The following is a 20337-nucleotide window of genomic DNA, read 5'->3' as shown; positions in this document are numbered from 1 at the left end:
GGCTGCTCCCCGGCCACCACAGGAGGGTCCCACATGGCGCGCAGACCTCTCCTGCTGCCCGCTGCTCCCCTCAGCAGTGTACTTCGGTCCTTCTGCCTGCTCTGCTCCCCGCTCTGGCTCTGGTGAATTCTCTCACCCTCCCGCGCTTCTGACTGTGCCCAGTGCTTATATACATAAATAAATAAATAAAAGTAAATCTTAAAAAAAAAAAAAGTTATTTATAGGGCCTCCCCGGTGGCGCAGCGGTTGAGCGCTGGGTTGCGAAGCTGCCCGCAGCCTCTGCAGTGCCGGTTTGATGCCCGGCTGCTCCCCGGCCACCGGAGGCGGGTCCCACAAGGCGTGTAGACCTCTCCTGCCGCCTGCTGCTCCCCTCAGCAGTGTACTTCGGTCCTTCTGCCTGTTCTGTTCCCTGCTCTGGCTCTGGTGAATTCTCTCACCCTCCCGCACTTCTGACTGTATGCAGTGCTTGTATAAATAAATAAATAAATCTTTTAAAAAAAGTTATTTATAGATTTTCTATATGATCTAGCTATTCCACTCCTAGGTATATGCCCCCTCCAATTGAAAACAGATGTTCCAAAATTCTGTACATGAATGTCCATAGTAGGATTACTAACAAAATCCAGACAGTGAATAATAACCCGTGTGTCCATCAATTGAAGTGGTTAAAAATATGTACGTCCACGCAACAGAATATTATTCAGCCATAAAAAGTATTATTAATGCATGTTGCAACAATTATAAACCTCAAAAATATGTTAAGTGAAATGTCCCATATTGAATGATTCCATTTATATGAGATATACAGAATAGTAATATTCTGTGAGGATGTGCAGCAGTTGGGAGCAGATTGGCGATTGCCAAAAGATGGGGGAAGGAGGGAAGAAGGAGTGACTGCTTAGTGGGTGCAGGATTTCTTTCCGTGTAATGAAAATGTTTTGGGACTAGTTAGAGATATTGGTAATACAACATTCTAAATGTACTAAATGCCACTGAATTGTTGTATGTTTTAAATTGTTAATTTTATATTACATGGATGCCATCCCAAAAGACGGAAAAAGAAAAGTTCCAGATTAATGGGTCAAAAAGGAACTCCACTGACTTCTTTCTTTCTTTCTTTCTTTCTTTCTTTCTTTCTTTCTTTCTTTCTTTCTTTCTTTCTTTCTTTCTTTCTTTCCTTTCTTTCTTTCTTTCTTTCTTTCTCTCTTTCTCTCTTTCTCTCTTTCTCTCTTTCTCTCTTTCTCTCTTTCTCTCTTTCTCTCTTTCTCTCTTTCTCTCTTTCTCTCTTTCTCTCTTTCTCTCTTTCTCTCTTTCTCTCTTTCTCTCTTTCTCTCTTTCTCTCTTTCTCTCTTTCTCTCTCTCTCTCTCTCTCTCTCTCTCTCTCTCTCTCTCTCTCTCTCTCCTCTCTCCCTCTCTCCCTCTCTCCCTCTCCTCCTATCCCTCCCTCTCCCTCTCCCTCTTTCTCTCTTTCTCTCTTTCTCTCTTTCTCTCTCTCTCTCTCTCTCTCTCTCTCTCTCTCTCTTTCTCTCTCTCTTTCTCTCTCTCTTTCTCTCTCTCTTTCTCTCTCTCTTTCTTTCTCTCTTTCTTTCTCTCTTTCTTTCTCTCTTTCTTTCTCTCTTTCTTTCTTTCTTTCTTTCTTTCTTTCTTTCTTTCTTTCTTTCTTTCTTTCTTTCTTTCTTTCTTTCTTTCTTTCTTTTCTTTCCCATACAATTGTAACCCCCTTATTTTGAACCCAATCCCTCCTTTCCCCGCCCTCCCAACCCCCCATAGAGTGTCTCTGATTCTTAGTTGTTTGTTGATTTTGATATTTTCTTTCTTATAGTTATTCTTTTTCCTGGTCCCTTATTTAAGTTTTCTAGATTCCTGCTATGAGTGAGGCCATCTGGTATTTTTCTTTTTCTTTCTGGCTTATTTCGCTGAACATGATCCCTTCCAGCTCCATCCATGTTGCTGCAAATTGCATGTGTTTATCTTTTTTGAATGCTGAGTAATATTCCTGCACTGTTGGTGGGAGTGCAAACTGGTCCAACCACTATGGAGAGCTATGTGGAGACTTCTTGACCTACTAAACATAGAGCTTCCATATGATCCAGCAATTCCACTCCTAGGTATTTACCCAAAGGACACAGAAACATCAATTCCAAAGAACACCTGCACGCCTATGTTTATAGCAGCACTGTTTACAATAGCTAAGCTTTGGAAACAACCCAAATGCCAAAAATAGATGACTGGATCAAGAAGATGTGGTACATATACTCCACTGACTTCTTTAAAAAGCAGTAAGCAGTCACCTTTAATGTTACATTTGTGGACATGCGTTTCAGCAGTGATGTACACATTCTGCATTCTGACCTGAATTGAAGTTAGGGGGCAGAAGATACAGAGGAAAATCTTGAGGTAAAGGTATTTACATTTTAAAATGGAGTGTTAGCCATCTGACCACCCCAATAAGGAGTTTGGAGGCTGGTTAAGGTCATCTGTGTCGACCTGATCCTTAATTATAACTCTCTCGGGTGTCATAGATCATGGCCATTGTAAATACTTGGGTTTAATTGAAACACTTTCTTCTGTTTCAGTTGTCACATATTATGCTCTGGTAACAATATCCTGTTTGCAGTTCTCTAGTCATGCATGTTATTTCATTTCTTCATCTCTTTGTATTTTGTGTACTTTTTGCTTGGGATGCCCTCTTTCTATGGACCACCTATTTAACCTCTACTCCTCTTTTCGAGACCTAAGTCCAAGTGTCACCTCCACAAGAAGACTTAGTTTCTCCTTCCTTTATTATACCTAATATGTTGCATATACTTCTATTAATGCACTCAGGCCACTTTATTATAATTACATGCTAGTATTTCCATTTTTTCCTACAATATTGCGTTTCTTAAGAAGAGGAAAGCTATCCATTATGTTCTCTGTTGTGTTCTTTCTGCCTAGAAGTGTGCAGAGCTGACAAGAGGAACTTATTAAAATATGTTAATACAATTACGCAAAAGACAGTCTAATATTGGTTTTCTTGGAGACAGAAGAATAATGAAAGACCCTTGGAAATCTGTTCATATCTGAGGGGGATTTCAGCTGCCACAGAATTCTTTTTGAGAATTTTAGCCCAAAGGAATACTGTCTCAAAGCCACAATCATGTATCTCCTCCCAAGATATAATGTCTCTGCTGTTTTGTTCCCAGATTCTCCATTTGAGAAAGGTTCCTGATTATTTGTGCTGGCAAGAGTATTTCCTGTAGATGCTCTTAATGTAAAATACAGCATTCTGAGATCATGGGATCTACACTGAAGAATTTTTTTTTTCTACTTGTATCTGCTTCCATGGCTCAATTGCTCTGAAGACTTGGACACTTTTTTGTGACCTGATTTTCTCTAAAAAAGACAACTCCCTCATCCCTAGAGTCCTTAAAGGTCTCTAGAAGCTTTAGCAAGGCAGAGGAGTCCGCCAACCTCAGCACTCTGCCAGTTTCCATCCTGTACATGTTTTTAACCCTCAGGGTAGAGTGAATGCCTGGAGATATTCTTTCATAACATTTGTTTGGCAAGAAAAATAGAAAAAAAAAATTGATAGCAGCCAAGGGTCACAGTTTCCACATTCTGCAAGAATATCTTTAAGCATAATCTGCTTTTATTTTTGCAAAGTAAAGAGCTCATAATTTTGTGACAACTCCTCAAATTATCTTTTTGTTTTGCTTTGTTTCTGGGATGGGGTATCACAGTTATAATTTTAGATCACTTACATTCTCTGCACTTTGTTTCACTTGAATGTGTTAAGTTAATATTCTCTACATTTTCTCTTTCTATGTGTGTTACTTCCTATGTTCAATTGTCAACTTATAGAGGCAGCACTCTTAATTGGTCACTATTTACCCTAATGGCACCCATATATGGGGCTCTGGGACCCTCTCTGATTGTGGCCTGAGCAAAATTATGTATATTTTTATATGTGTGCATTTTTTCCTGATGAATGTGATCTATAAATCCAAAATTTCCCCAGAGTCTAAATGTGATCCATGAGACAAAAATATGTTCAAAGCCATCATTGTAAAAAACCTAGAGAAATGTTTTTTAAGAGACCTCTTCAGAGAAGAAAATGTAGGTCTCTGGCCCCAAGGAATTTTTCTCTCAAGAGGAGCTTTCTTTGTCTTTGGAGAATGCTCATGAAATGAGACTAGAAATTTCTGGATCGTAGAAACTAGTTTTGGGATTGTACCCTCACACCTTGAGATTGAGTCTCCTTGTTTAAGTTACTGAAACTTACAGACTACTAGCTGAGCTGTTAGAAGTCACATAAAAATCACCAGTTGTAGCTCCTAAAGGAGAAACAGCAAAGGAACTGTTGCTGGGCTTATAAATCTTTTTCAAATATTTGAGGTCCAGTTGTTATTTGTAGGTTGCTGAAGAAAATGTTCCAGCATATTAATATCTGTGAATTTATATGTGTAAACCTGTGTACATTTCTTTATCAATCTGCATTTATTCAGCACTCTGAGATGATTTACACCCTCCCAAGTCCCTGAAAACCCTGAGGACAGAGTGTTACACATACTTCCAATTATTTATGCATAAAAATATGAGGTTTGGCCATTGGACCCACTGACATAGCTAAACATTTTTGGCCTCCTCACAAGGTAAAGAGTGGAGATGTGGCGGTTTGTGGACTTACATTCCATAGTCTACATTGGTCTGTGGGGGAAGTGAAGAGTGGGGGAGAAAAAGAGCTCCTTCAACTTCTTAGTCTAGTCTACTCTCTCAGAAACAGGGTTTCATCCATTGAGGCACAATATCAGAATTGGGACACTTTCTGATTTTGTCAGCTTAGAGCTTTCATTTCTGCCCCTAAATCATTCCTTTCTCCTCTACTATTCCCTATGTGTATGCTTGGTTTGGTGCAATAGGGGGTTTGCATACAAAGTGCTTCTATTTCATACTTGGTATTATTGTATCTACAACCATTCACCTAGACTTGAAAGACTTTCTGCTTCCTTACCATATTTGCTTCTTTTTCTTCCTTGTATAACATCATGTATATCATTTATGTATAACACAAATCAGGGACCATGATATATACCTCTTATCACTCTGAATGTTTGGCACAATGCTTACCATATAATATATACTCAATAGCTACTGATTGATTTCCTTATTCACGTTGACTAGCCATTTTTGACCTGCAGTGACTTAAAATATCACTATCTCTTTGAGATGGGGTGGCTTGATGTTTGTTTAAAGGCATAAAGCCAAAAAATAGACCTCATTGGGCAAATGTGACTTTGGGCAGCTGAAACCAGTCATTCTGTTCTTAGTTGTGGTCAACTTGGTTTGGCTGTAGTTAGACTGGACAATACTGGAAACTTCTAGTACTTACTTTCATTCAAAAAATCATGGTGGCTGACCTTCCTAAATAGGTACATTAAAACACAGCGAGAAGAAGCCAGTTTCCACAATTGTTACATGTGCTAAAGTCAGTGTTAATTAGTTAGTCAGTTTGGTGGTGTACTAGGAAGTTTTACAGAGGGGTAAGATGAAATATTATTTCACAAGTCCCTCTTTTCTGGGAATTTATCAATGGTTTATTAAAATGTAAGTTCTTTGGGGGTATGCATTTGTATTTGTTTTGTTAACTTCAGTAACCTAGTGACTAGAATAGTGCCTGGCAGAGAGGGAGCTCAATCAATCAACTGAGAGCTTACTGAGCAGTAACTGCATTCCTGAAAATGTGGTAAGTTCTCTGAAGTTACAAAGAAACTTAAAAATATGGCAGTCTTTATTCCCCATAATTTTAGAATCCACCTGAGAAGATAAAATGAACAGATTGAAAACAATTACACATTAAAGCACCCAGACCAAGAACAGAAAAGATTTCAGTTCTTTTTCAAGTTCTGTTACTAATTTTCTTGGTTAGCTTAAACGAGTCACTTTGTTGGGGACATTATAATTTCCTCATTTGGAGGAAAGATAGTTACCACAGGGTTATCTATCAGATAAACTTTGAGGTGGAAAAATGATAGTATGTTTACAAGTGTTCACTTGAATATTTACAAATGTGGAGATAACCAGAGACACATAGCGAAAGAAAGTGTCAGGTAAAAGATTGATCAGTACTTGACCTTGAAGGTGGGTACCAATTAACTTTGTGGAGGGAGGGATAGGGAGAATTTCAGAAATATGTACAGTACACATAAAACCATGCAGTAACATGTGAGTTTGACATAGTTAGGATGTTTTAAATATGTGGAAAACATGTTTGGGAGAAGAGGGAAAAATAAAATTGCTAAGAAAGAGGAATTCAGAAAAGAGATTTGTTTCAAATTCAGGAGATAAGAAGCACTCCTATATAAAGCGTGTGTGTGTGTATACATATGGTGCATTAAAAAGTGCCTAACACGGGCCTCCCCGGTGGTGCAGCGGTTGAGTGCTGGGTTGCGAAGCTGCCCGTGGCCTCTGCGGCGCCGGTTCGATCCCCGGTTGCTCCCCGGCCAACTGAGGAGGGTCCCACCTGGCGCGCAGACCTCTCCTGCCGCCCGCTGCTCCCCTCAGCAGTGTACTTCGCTCCTTCTGCCTGCTCTGCTCCCCGCTCTGGCTCTGGTGAATTCTTTCACCCTCCCGCGCTTCTGACTGTACCCAGTGCATGTATAAACAAAAACAAACAAACAAACAAATAAATAAAACATGCCTCTATTAAAAAAAAAGTGCCTAACACACTGTGAACTCCATATATGTCTCAGCAATCGTGTGTGTGTGTGTTTGTATATGTGTGATGTATGGGGGCGGGGAGAAAAGAGACTAGAGAGGAGAGGAAATGTGGAATGATTGAGAGAAGGATATATAAGTAAAAGCTGAGTATGAATATTAGTCTGACAATAGTGAAACAGAATTCAGGGTGGTTTAGAAGACAAATCAGCTAGATAGGTTTTTCAGCAATATGCACATATAATCCTGGGGCTACAATAGTAGATATAAGTTGGGAATATTCTTAGATATCAAGTATTTTAACCTCACAATTGAAGTATAATCCTTTTTGTATATTCAGCAAATTGTCTCTGACAACTTGCAGTGACAAAGTTTACTGTTTTGCAAGGCAGCCTGTTCCATTTACAGGTAGTTTGTATCCTTAGACAGAGGTTTCTGATCCTGAGCCTAAATTTGCCTCCTCATGAGTTCTACTCAGTATCCTGGTTCTCCCCTTGGGGCTACACTGAATATGTCTTTGTGCCGCCACGTCACATTCTGGCTAAATTTTCTTTTTTTCAGGAAAAACATTTCAGTTTCCTCAATCATCTCTCCATGCATGATTCCAGAAAACTTCAGCATCCGGATTATTTTCTCTGAAATCTCTCTAGACCAGTAAAGTTCCTATTAGAATGTGGGTGCCCAGAAATGAACACAGCCTACCAGATGTGGTATGTCTAGTGCCGAGTTCCTCCCTTGAACTGGGCATTCTGCTTGTATTGCTCTATGCTAACATTGCATTCTCTTTCTAAGCAGCGACATCATACTGTTGACTCATTTCAACTTATGATTGCCTAAAAGCCACAACTACGCAATGGTTTGTTGACCTGGTGAACTTCCTCTTTATTATTTTGGCCTTTCAAACCTGTTGAGATTTCTGCGAGTGGAAAATCCAGGGGACTTGGCAGGTTGAAAAACTACTTCCTTTAAAAAATTTCTAGGGTTGTTATTATTTTGGGGCAAAGGGGAATGTTGAGATACAGTCAGAGTTTACTGATTCAAGATTAGATGGAGGATCTCTTTGCAAAATTAGTATAAAGTTTGAATCACTTTCTATTTGAGAAAGAAAGATATTTGAAGCAAACTAGTAATTGAAATAAACAGTATGATAATATTTTCAAGGAAAGGATGTGCTCAGTGAGCTTTAATGAGTAAATATGACTAGTGATTATCAGCATACTTTCTTGCATATCATTTCATTATTCAATTGTTTTTAAGCAGTTTTGCTTAAAATTTAATGCTCAATATTGGGCATTGATTTCCTGAGCCATCCCCCAACTCCACCCATATCACAGAGAGGAAAATATAAGTAGCAGTTAACACTTGTATAGCACCTAGTATATGTGAGGCTCTCTTCTAAGCACGCCACACACTCATTTAACCTTCTCAACATCCTATAATGTACACACTATTGTTCTCCTCCTCCTCCTCCTTATCTCCATTTTACAGCTGGGGAAACTGAGATACTGAGAATTTAAGTCATTTGCCCAAGTGAAATAGCCAGTAAATTCAAATATGGAATTTGAATCTAGATGGTCTGGCTCCAGAGTTAGTGCTCATAGTGCTACTCATACCCACTCATCTCAATCAGAACAGTAGAGTCTAAATAATGTCTTCTAGTATCTAGAAAATATCCCCCACTTTCTTGGGTGAAGTAGACCAAATTTAAGGGTAAGTTAATTTTCCATAGTCCAGATTAATATATCTTCTCTGCTACAAATGGTGGGGTGGTTGTGGGGGAGGAAGTTTCACAATTGATTCTGGTTGCTTTATGTATGCTGTATATTTGATTAAGCATTTTAGGATTTCACAGATGAATCCATGTAATATAAAGATGTTTGAAAAGATTTAAAGTTATCTGAATTGGCAAGACATTGACTGCCCTCCACCTGAAAAAGTAGATGGGTGGATAAATACCTTATAAATCCAGCCTATGAATTGCTGAAAGAATCACTGTGATAGTGGAGAGACCAATCAGGAATCTTAGATTCTAGTTTTGGCTGTCACTTATTAGTTCTCTTGCTTTATATAAGTCATTTAGGCTTTCTGAGTCTCAGCTTCCCCATCTTTAAAATAAGAGGAGGAGACAACCTCTCATGATGCTTCCAACTCTAACCTTCCACATTTTAGAGATTAAAGGAAACCAATATTAGAGCAAACATTTAACGAGCTGCCATGAATGAATAAAATCTATCCTTGGCTTTACCATTTTTTTTTAAAAGAGGCCTATTTTTTTTTAAAGATTTATTTATTTATTCATACAAGCACTGGGTACAGTCAGAAATGTGGGAGGGTGAGAGAATTCACCAGAGCCAGAGTGGGGAACAGAACAGGCAGACTGACGAAATACACTGCTGAGGGGAGCAGCGGGCGTGGCAGGAGAGGTCTGCCCCGCCATGTGGGACCCTTGCCGGCGGCCTGGGATCGAACTGGCGCTGCAGAGGCTGCGGGCAGCTTCGCAGCTCAGTGCTCAACCGCTGTGCCACCAGGGGAGGCCTGGCTTTACCATTTTTGATCATCTAGTATTATAACTGGAATGAAAAGCAAAGGAGATTGATGACCCTCATCTTCCACAATGTGACTCAGAACTGGTTTTGTTCATATAGGAAAGGAGAGGAGAGGGGAGTGGAGGGGAGAGGTTAGGGGAGGAAAGAAAAAAAAAAGGAAAAGAGAAAAGAAAGGGAAGAAAAAGAAAGGGGAAAGGAAAAGAAATAAAGAAAGGCAAAAAAAAATTTTAACCTAATAAACCTAATTTCACTTCAGCTGGCATCAGTGCAAAATAAATTCGATGAGTAGTTTACAGTGTTTCTCCCATAATAATCTGGCTTGTCTTGAAACATTGAGCTTTTAAAACAAATTTTACTGCCTAGCCTATGTCTTTGTGGTTCCATCGTGCTCAAGTAAAAATGCTGACAACTTGTTTTCTGTTTCCACTGGCAGCATTACTGTTTTTAAATCGAAATGATAAATGGTCGGGTATGGTGTAATGGTTCAACTCTGAATTCTATACTGATATTCTATATTTCTCTTTAATGTGCACATTTTTATTCCCAGGTAGATTTCCACTGTGTTAGACAAAGTGACCGTTGCATGATAATTATAATCTCACATGATAATTATATGGATTTTGGTTCTAAGACTTCAAAAAAGATGTCCTAACTTAGGCTTTGTTTTATGTGTGTACTTTTGAGAAGACCAGAGAACTCTGAGAAAATTTTTGTTTTTTTTCCAAATGGGAAAACCCAGGTGTGCCGAATACTGTCCTAATTTCTTTGTGTTTGTGCCTTTCAAAGCATTCAAGAACAGTTGATTTGTATTTCTCCACACATACTGCCAAAGACAGTGCTAGAGACCTGGAAAGACTCACTTTCATCTGAACGTACTTTTGCTTGCCATGTGCTTATGCAATTGAGCACCTGATAATCAAAACCAACTTCCCAAACCTGAGCTGAGTCCTGTGAGGCCTTATTTGAGTCTTTGAGAGAAAACTTCAACTTTTATATATTTGTTTGTCAAATGAGCTGATGCAAGTCCCAAACAACATTCTATTTAATGATTCTTAACCACTGTGGAAGATGGAGCAACCACAAAAGGTTGTTATTTGTGGCACATATTAACAAAATTATTCCTAGGTGAAGCTTACTTGTCTTGGGATTCCCATGTACTCCTATACTTGTTGACCACCTAACTCCCACACCTATCCTCAGCATATTCCCAGCATTCCCCACATACCTGGTGCCTTCTTGAATTCCAGAATCTTTCATACTTTTTGCACTCTTATCAGAACTTACCCATTAATTGCCTCATAGTTGTGGGCTTCTGTATTCTCTGGTACCATTTGTTGCTTGAGCAAGTCACGTAACAGCTGGGACTCAGATTTCCCATAAGTAAAATAAATGAATTGTGAGAGATTAACTTGAAGGCCACATCCAGTTCCAAAATCGCATGAGCAGAGGAGGGAGAGGGGTCAAAATACGGTGGGGGTGGGGAGGTGGGGGAGGAGAGCACAAGGGACTGTGGTGATGGCTCACAGGTGTCATGGTGGTGGGAGAACTACGGGGATGATACCTAAGGGGAGAAATCAAATAATGTCTAAATATTAACATAGACGTGAGAAGAAAAATAAATATTAAAAATCACAAATACTAGTGGTATCTAGTAATTGTGCTTTACCTCCTAACAGAGAAGTTGGGTGGGATCATAAAGGCCAAAGTGTGGCCATTCTCTGGGTACATCATGATTTGACCCCGTTACAATTTTTTTTAAAGATGTATGTATGTATGTATGTATGTATGTATGTATTTATTTATTTATACAAGCACTGGGTACAGTCAGAAGCGCCAGAGAGTGAGAGAATTCACCAGAGCCAGAGCGGGGAACAGAACAGGCAGACTGATGATACACTGCTGAGGGGAGCAGCGGGCAGCAGGAGAAGTCTGCACGCCATGTGGGACCCTCTCCTGGTGGCCGGGGATCGAACCGGCACTGCAGAGGCTGCGGGCAGCTTCGCAACCCAGCGCTCAACCGCTGCGCCACCGGGGAGGCCCCTGGTTACAATTTTTTTTATAACACTTAAAATGATAGGCATTTCAGGGATTCCTCATGAATTTTGATTTCCTTAAAATCACACTGCGTAAGTGGGCACCTACTTCGTTTATGCCTTTAGTTGGTTTCCAGATAGCAAATACTCAGTCATTTCATAAGCAGAAAGAGATTTATATGTATTCTTTTGGATTTTCTACTCATTTAGTTACGTGGAGACTCTCTTAAGGAATAAACAAAATTTCTGAGCAGTTTCTTTAGCAAATTTTCCTTTTCTGTTGCTATCATCCTAGCCATACTTTCCCAGATAGTTCATTATAATCAACTCTTCCAAGATATTGTCTCACTCTAAAATTAATTGCATCTCAAAAATGCTACTCATAGATCAGATGGCTTCTTTAAGTAAAAAAAAAAAAATTCTCTCGAAACGCAGTTCATCTAGTGAAATTATCAACAATCTTTGTAATCAGTTTTTGGGAATTTGAAATTTCTATGACAAGAAACCAACTTGATTTTACCCAGGTTAGCTAAGGAAAAAGACAAACTGTGTTGGATATTTTCTTTTGGCTTCTCTTTCTTTTAAAACAAAGAACAAAATGACAAATCCAAATTTGAGACATCTGGATGTTTCCCATCATGTGGCTTAAACATCTGCATTTTTTCACTTCTCATCCAGATGTTTTGGTCTTATGTAAACCTAGCTAAAGTGAAGGGGAATATCAAGCAATCATCTGGGGACTTTGATTAACATGGACAGCAAATCTGAATAATCCATGTTCTGAGAGTCCTGTTTTTTGTCTAGTTCAGAACACATTACTAATGAGGTCAAAGTTATTGTAGGTTTGTTCCTTGTATGGGCCAGTTAACTCTGATCTGTTCCATGACCACAAAATGCACCTCTAGCCTCAGCCAGCTGTCTGGAAAATGAGTGTCCTTGGTCTTCCAGGCAGTCACGTAAGAAACTGAAGAGCCAGTCTTTAACACTTGGAAAGTGATATAAAAATGCATTTACCATAGAGGTTGGGCAACAGTGCCATTTTGTACAAAAATAATAATTAGAATAGTAACCCTTACAGTAGGGCTTATTTTCTGTCAAGCACTGTTCTAAATATTTTACACACATTAATTCACAGTGTTCACAACAACCCTATATTATTCTTATCCCTATTTTTCAGGTAAGCAAATGGAGGCACAGAGTGTTAAGTAATTTGTTCAAGACGAAAATGGAGAAAATGGCATTCTCATACTTTGTTCTTTTCCCCACATTCCCTCTGTCAAGGTCAAGGGGAATCATAACGTATTGGCTTTCTAGAAAATGTGTCAAAAGAGGACAGGAATGGTTATTTCTGCATACTGAATTAGTTGGTGGAACTGTAACTGTGGTGTGCCCACCCTGAGCCTAGTAAAGTAGGTTAATCTAATCCCTATTCTTCCACCCAATACGATAATTATAGGCATAAAAGTACCCTTTGCAAAAGAAAAAGGCACTGTTTTTGTTGGCAATATGTCAGTAAAGTATATATTTAGGAAAAAGGACTATGTGGTTAGGAGCAATGAACTACTTTGGGTGGCCTCATAGAACTAAATTATCTGAACGCTCTGAAGAAGAATGATTTGTTTGACTGGCAAAATGCTAAGAAACTTTGATCTCTAACCACAAATTGACTGAGAATCCTAAAATCCTTTCTTTACCACTGTTCACTCGATTCCAAACTTATCTCTTCATTTTGGGACTGAAACACTCCACCTCACTTATCTACTCTGCATGTACAATATAAACTTTCCTACACTGGAATTTGGTTTGCAAATATCCCTTTCTTCATGCATATACATTTGTGAATTATTTGAAAACAGCATCAATTTAAAAAATATTTCCATTATACTTTACATAGTGGACAGTACACAGTGGGTACTCAATAAATATTCATGATTGCTTTAAGTACCATCTGGAGAAAATGTGGTTGAGCAAACAGCAGCGAGCACTTGGAAAGACAAGTTTAGATGGGTGTAGGTGATTTTACATGTTCTGATCTCACAAAAATTAAAGAGTGCTTAGTGACTTTCTTAAATTCCCTAGGGTTGATTTTAAAATTCTGGAAAGGGCATTTGATATGAAAGAGTTTGAAGCAAATGATTATTATTTATCAAACGACCCCCATATATTCATTAGCGAGCCTAGTGTTCAACACTGTGACCTCCTATCAAACATCTTAGAACAAAAATGCATGAGTAATAGAGAAGTTTGAGCCAGTTTTCTACATTAAATTCTCTCACAGAAAAGGGCTACAACAATTGCAAGTGTTCATTTTTAACTGGTCACTATGGAACTATTTTCTTTTTTAACTTCACTCTGGCTTTATCAGTTCACTACCTCACCTTGGGGAATGAATACAAGGAGTGTAAAGATTTATTTGTGCAATTTTCAGGATATTTCCCTTGGTCATTACTTAATTTTCTAGAAAACACTTGGTGAAAACCAACCAAGTTCTTTAAAAATAAAATGCCAAAAGGGCCGTGTGTACTTGAAGCCAGTAGCTCCATACTCTTGTAAGCCATTCAGGGATTCCTGTTCTATTTCTTGCCAGGGTTTCCCTTTTTTTTGCACACCTGCCATTTTCCAAAGTGTTACAGAAGTAAACCATCATACTACTCACTTTCATGTCCTCTTGAACTCCTCTATAAATTTCTCTTTCATAACTGAACTGTTTCTTCTCTCATTGCACTCTGTTCTTACTTTAGAGCCCCATAATATCAGCCACCAATCCTCAAAGAAAATCTCAATTCATCATAAGACACTATCCTGAGTTCAAGGCTTACCAGAAGCCCTTCAGTGTCTTTTCCCCATTTAAAAAAAAAATATGAGAATGGTTGAAACAGAACAGATTTGGCTCTAATTCAATTAAGGCTTAGAGGAGAGATAGATATCTCACTCATTTTCAGCAACCCCTTTCATAGTCGCCATAGTTAGGGTGGCACCCAAGATAACCAAAACTGCCACATTTCATATTTTATGAAATTAAAACTATTGTCTATTCTCTCAATGCAGTTTTCATTTCCAAAGCATCTGCTGCTTTTGTGCATTTCTTGTTTGTCTCATAATTTCTGACACTTTCAGAATGTTTCACCTTAAAATAGCCTGCTTAAAAAATATGCATACTGTTGATGGATGAGCTACATAAATTTGTTACAAAGTTATGGGAACTAGTTTCACCAGTATTTTTCTAAAATTCCAAAATTTATTTCAGTGAAAATCTGAGATTTCTCTTTCCCACTGTGAAATAACTGGAAGAATACCTCATGTTCTAGACTAAATACTTATTATACCCTCATGAACTATATATTTTAAAAATCTCAGATAAAAATCAAAATTTGAATTACCATCTAGAAATAAATTTTTTATAGATAGTGTACACATTGGTTCCTGAAAATGGTAGAAAAGGTTTCTTGTCAAGTTCCCTAGCACAAGTGTGAATGCTCTGTTTTTGAGTACCTACTAGTAGTGAAAGGACACATTGTGGCCAGCCAACTCAAATTGCTACCCACGTTTAATCATTGTAAATAAAGGAAGCAGAGAGACCCATGTTATATTTTCAGAACTGGCATGCTCAATACAGAACTATTAGTTTAAAAATACCACTGAACATTCTATTTGAATTAATCTAGACTTCTGTGAAAAACAAAATAATAAAAAGTACAATTGGTCACTTAAACATATACTACCCATTTCATGCAGGTTATTGATTTAGCAATTACACATAGCATTAAAGAACAATGAGAGTAATACATCTTTATAACACTTGGGAAACAATTCAGAAGAGATACATTTCCATTCTGAAATACCTATAGTTTTTACAGAAGCAAAAATCACCTTTCTCAGTGGAAAAATACATCTATGAAACACCTAGGTGTGCTGAATTGGACTTTCCTAAAGGAATAACTAATCGTCCCACATTGAAATGAATATGTCACTGCTAAGCTTTCACATACTGTTGGTGCATGATGCATTTTCTGAGCAGCGGGATATTGAAGAGCAACAGAGACACAAGTACTTTCAACAAAACCCATGGATCACAGGGAACCGATAATGTAAAGAGCTTGAAAGAAATGATGAAAAAACATATTCTCTAATGTCCTCATACATTTGGATTTCACAATTATAAGGGCTGGGCAAATTCTTAATTTTTATACATTGTATACATTTGTCCTTGTTTATATTTGTCCAAAAGCATGATTTAAGGACCGTTTGCAAAATGCCAGAGTCAACCTTGATTAACAGTTGACCCCCACAGGCATTCTGGTGGACATTGTACCAAAATTATTGAATTAGAAAGAACATAAAGCAGTATTTCACAATAAATGCCAGAACAGGGGCATATTCCTTACAGCAAATTAGTAGTATTTTAGAATATTCACAGGGATTTTCTGGTATGGTACAGTCACAGTCACCATGTGAGGGTGAATTTTAGTCTATAAAACATACAAGATGAAGCACCAGGAATAGGGATACTTCTGCAGGAGCCTCAGACACATGGCCAGGAGATATTATATATGCACAGAATAGTCTGATTCACAACTACATTTCAGATGAGGATCACTGCAACTGCTGCTCTACCACTACTAAACTGTAATTGTTTAGCACTTCATCTCTAAATATTGTTGTTTTATGTCTTTTCTACTGCTGACACTTGCAGTCACTATTTAAACTCAAATTCCAACGATGCTGAAAGGAAGTGGGGAGACACTTATATCTTTGCATAAAGCATACAGCAGGTCAGGAGATCATTTGGGAAAAAAATCCAAATGTGAATTTGTTAGAAAATGATAAAATGTGCACCTTAAAATGTGTTTTCAAAGTGGTAAAACTTTTGAAATAGGCTGGAGAGCCAAAAATGTTGTTCAAAATCATCCTAAAAGAACTAACAGCCTGTCTATTTATTAAGAAATGCACATTGTTTACCTACCTACCAGTTTACCTACAGAAGATGTGATTGCCTAATAAAACTAAAAGCTGTCATTATGAGCTGCTAATTTAAGTCTACAGAAGTTGTCCATTATGTTGAAGTAGTTCTAAATGTTTCAATCACAATTTTTCTCAACTGGTCTTCCTCTATAATCTTCCAATTGGGGGTGCCTCAACACTCTTTCTTGATCATTTCTGCTTTTTCACTTACTCTGTGAAAGTTCTCTTTCCCCCTTAAACTTAGTTCAGAATTTTCAAATTCAGTTCAAGTCTTTCAGTTTTCCTTATTTCAAAGGCCATGTAAATACTGAAATATTCATAAATACGGGGAAGATAGCTCACCTACTAAGTTTGCAGTCCAAGTGGCATCATAAAATCTACTCTACAAGAAAAGGGGTTTTAAGTTTTTTTTTTTTCTTTTCAGGAAGAAATTAACACTGTTCATTGGAACAAAATACTATACTATAAAAGCATGTCCTTCTTTCGCCTCACTATTCTAGAAATGTAAATAAAAGAATTAAAGTACAAAAGCATTATCTGTACTGCTTTCTTCAAACACTTTTTCAGCACCTCCATTTCATTATGTGTACTGTATGCTTGGTATAGCAGAAATTTTGTCAGCTCACATAGCCGTTCAGAGGACTTCAGATTTTTCACTACCAAATATCACTGGTGAAGCTAAGCTCTTTGGACGATAAAGGCAGCAGGGAACTGTTTCTATGAAATTCCTGGGTATCTTTCAGGGCATTATTAAGGGGTAGCTGTCCATTGAGTAGCGTCAGAGGCAGGTTACAATAAGTGTGGTGGTTGCCTAGGGAAGGTACTGGCAAGGTAGCGGTTGGCATCTCGTGTTTATAACCTCTGCAACAGTGCCTCATTTGCATCGAATCTGAATGGTGGAAATCAGGGAGATCAGCTTGAGACGACACCATAGAGGCCGAGGTACTAGTCATGGCAATAGAGGGTAAAGGCTGGAGTTCTCCAAAAAGTCCTTGTTCTGCAGAGTCCAGAACATGACACCGAGAAAGCATTTCTTTTTTCTTGATGGGCATTTCATATACTAAGTGCTTCCAAAACTTAGAATTTAATTTGCTGCTTTTGGGTCCCTTCCACTTGATTAGGGACAGAAGTTTGATGTTGCGCTTTAGTGATTCCACTTCCTGGCAATTCACCTTCCCTTTTAATTCTGTACACTCAATCAAAATCACTTTGATTTCTCCACTGACTAGCATGTTATGGAGTCTGCTTTCCAATTCGAAAATACTCCATCCTCGTCTGAGAATATAGTTTGCAGTTAGCACGATAATAAGTCTTCTGCTTTGCTCAACACATCTTGTGAGATCTTCAATGTATGCTACAAATCACAGAAAGAGAGAAAGAGTAAAACAAAGACATTTCCAGCCTTTATAGTCTTAGGATTGCACTCTAGTACAGCAAAGATCCAGTTTTTCACTAAGGTACATCACCTTTTCTTGTATTGCACATTCAGGGAGCCTACAGCCTTAACAATAAAAATGAAAAAAACAACAACCCTATTTATAATTCTTATTCTCTTTCCCCTCGTCATTACTGACAGTGTTCTATCGGCTAATACAAACCCTGACTTTTTCAGAGCTTATGTGTATTTCATTATTTTTTATTTATGTATTCATTTAATTCAAGGCAGGCTTCCAGACTAGTACTTTAAGCGAACAAGCGATAAAAGGATTGATGAAGAGAAATGGAGCCTTTTAATGAATAAAGGGTCACTGTATTTATGGGATTGGTTTGCTCTCCACCCCCATCCCCAGTTTTCAACTACTAAACAAGAAGGGGTTTCTATGTACGCAAACTACTTCAAAGTGAATTTTGATAGAGATGGTGGAAAGTCTTGTAAAATCAAAGCTTGTCTCCTGTACTATTGTTATTCGTAATCTTAGGTTCTCCATTTTGTCCTTCAAACCTGGACATAGGGAAGTGGTGTGTGTGCCCATGAGCTTAATTTGAACCAGCTGCTCTTTGTTCAGAGCGTGAGGGGTGGAGTAGTAGGTGGGGGATGGTGTGGAATGAACAGTAAAGGGGGAGGAGTCTATAAACTAAGAAGCAAGTCTTTGCCCTAACACATGGAGTAATTTCTCCAGTGTGGTGGATATGTTATGGCCTTGTGGTGGTGGAAAAACACTCAACTCACTCTAGATTTGTTTATCGCGTGGGATAACCCATTCGTAATCATGCTCCCAAAGTCTTATCCACCAAAAAGGGAAATAAACACATGTGTTAACAAATGGAGACTTGGACACAGGTGCTGCAACAGAGAGCTCTCTTTACTAAGCAGAGCAGGCCTTGTCTAATGTACAGCGCCCCCTAGCAGAAGCAGTGCTTACAGAAGCATAGCAACATCGGTCACTGCAAATCGGCCCAAGGTTACAGACTGCTTTCAAGGAGTCACGACCAGTCCATAGTGTGAGGCCAGCGAAGAGCCCGATACAAGTCATTTGAAAAGAGGAACTGATTTTACAGGTGCATATTTTACAGATGATCTCTCTTTTCCAGGGTTTTATTTCCACTAGTGGGCAGCAAGAAAATTTTCACAAGTGAAATTAAGCAGATTTTCTACACACGCTACAGATAAACAAAAAATTTTAAAGAGATACACAATAGAATTGCCCATTTAACAAGTTGTCGTTACCGCTGTTTTGGTTTTTACTTAATACATTTCAGGACTTTCTCATGCAGTAGTTACAATGACTGTGTCTGAGAGGGTAAGGTAACTTCTAAGTGGGGAGGGAAACTCTTAAGGGTTTTAAGCATTTTATTTTAGAGATTATGTATTCAGGGGGAAAACTCAGCATTAAAATCTGTAAAAATACAAAAAAACCCCACAAAACAAAACAAAAACACCACACAAACAGCAATGAGGAAGTCATCACTCTGTAATTATCATTTAGAGAACTGGTGAAACAGAATGGAAGGAAAGGTAGAAAGTTTCAATAGAGTGGAAAAATATTATCCCAATGTATCAACAGTTCTGACTCTTCATTTTCTTCCTTTCTTTCTGCTCCCAAAAATAAAGAAGTTATGTGGGAAGCTTCATCATTAGAAGTTGGATCTGTAAGATACAGTAAAATAAACTATCATGCATCTTTCCCATTATTCTTTTCACCTATCCTCCAAAAATAAACAAAACCAAACCAAACCCAAACCCAGAGTTATGGTTTAAGTGAAGGAGTTCATGGAAATACATTTTTAACCAGGTAATTGTAAATTGATTATTCATTTCACAGAAGTCTTTACAAAATTATTTACCAAGGGGTTATTCTGAGTAGCACTCTTCCTTCATTAATTGCAGCTTTCCATTTAATTTTAAAATATTGATCTGTACAAACCTTGTAAGGAGCACATCTGCCACATAAACTATACCTCTATCAACAGCACCATTTTTATCTGTTGGGCTGTAATTTATTTTTAACTATACTTTCAAAAACAAAAGCTGTAAATCTCCCTACTCGAGAGAAAAAAAAATGACTACCCAGATATCCACAGTTGTAACAGAAACTATAAACGTGCATACTAATTAATTTGATTGGAATCTCATGGGTTTTGGCTGTGCTATTTCTTTCTGAAATAGGGAAGGAAGCAGTTTTTTTCCCCATTAATATGGTTGTCCCCTTTCATTCACCTATTATATTTTGCCATTTGACAGCTAAGCAGAATGCAAAATTTAGAGTTCCTGGAGCTTCTTAGAGATTCATTAGACAGAATTTGCATTTGCCCTTAGAAGGAATGTCTGTTAGGACAGATCCCACTATGCTCAGCTGCACAGGGTGTGGGTGTTGAAGGGAACCTTGGAGAGAGGGCGTGGTCCCTGTCTCCTGCATACTACACTGGCTGTGCTTATCCTGGCAAAGCCTAGTGGAGAGTTGAGGCAACCATCCAGATAATTCCGGCTGAAAACCTGCTGTGGAAGAAAAAAGGTCTGAATTATCCTGGTTTGCCCTATATATACATTAATCATATGCACTGGAGTCAGTCAGTCAGTACATCAAAATTTTCCCTGGGTAGACACAGCCCAAGTGTCCCAAAGAAAACATGAGGCCTTTGCTTGGGCCCTGAATTTCGTG

At 38.3% G+C, this 20337-nt stretch overlaps 1 protein-coding gene across 1 annotated transcript in view; it reads right to left on the bottom strand.

The window, feature by feature from the left end:
* Nucleotides 1–16893: 16893 nt before the first annotated feature.
* Nucleotides 16894–20337, bottom strand: part of IL1RAPL2 (interleukin 1 receptor accessory protein like 2) — a gene marked incomplete at its 3' end in the record, with an annotated part of 1022399 nt that continues 1018955 nt past the window's right edge. The window contains exon 10 of the mRNA XM_084259248.1: nt 16894–17591. Coding sequence (XP_084115374.1) covers nt 16894–17591 — 698 coding nt within the window. The remainder of the gene's footprint in view (nt 17592–20337) is intronic.

The sequence above is a fragment of the Talpa europaea genome, assembly GCF_964194135.1.
Source record: "Talpa europaea genome assembly, chromosome: X".
In the NCBI taxonomy this organism is placed as follows: Eukaryota; Metazoa; Chordata; class Mammalia; order Eulipotyphla; family Talpidae; genus Talpa; species Talpa europaea.
Note: the sequence above shows the minus strand (reverse complement) of the source record. Positions and strands in the feature narration are given on the sequence as shown.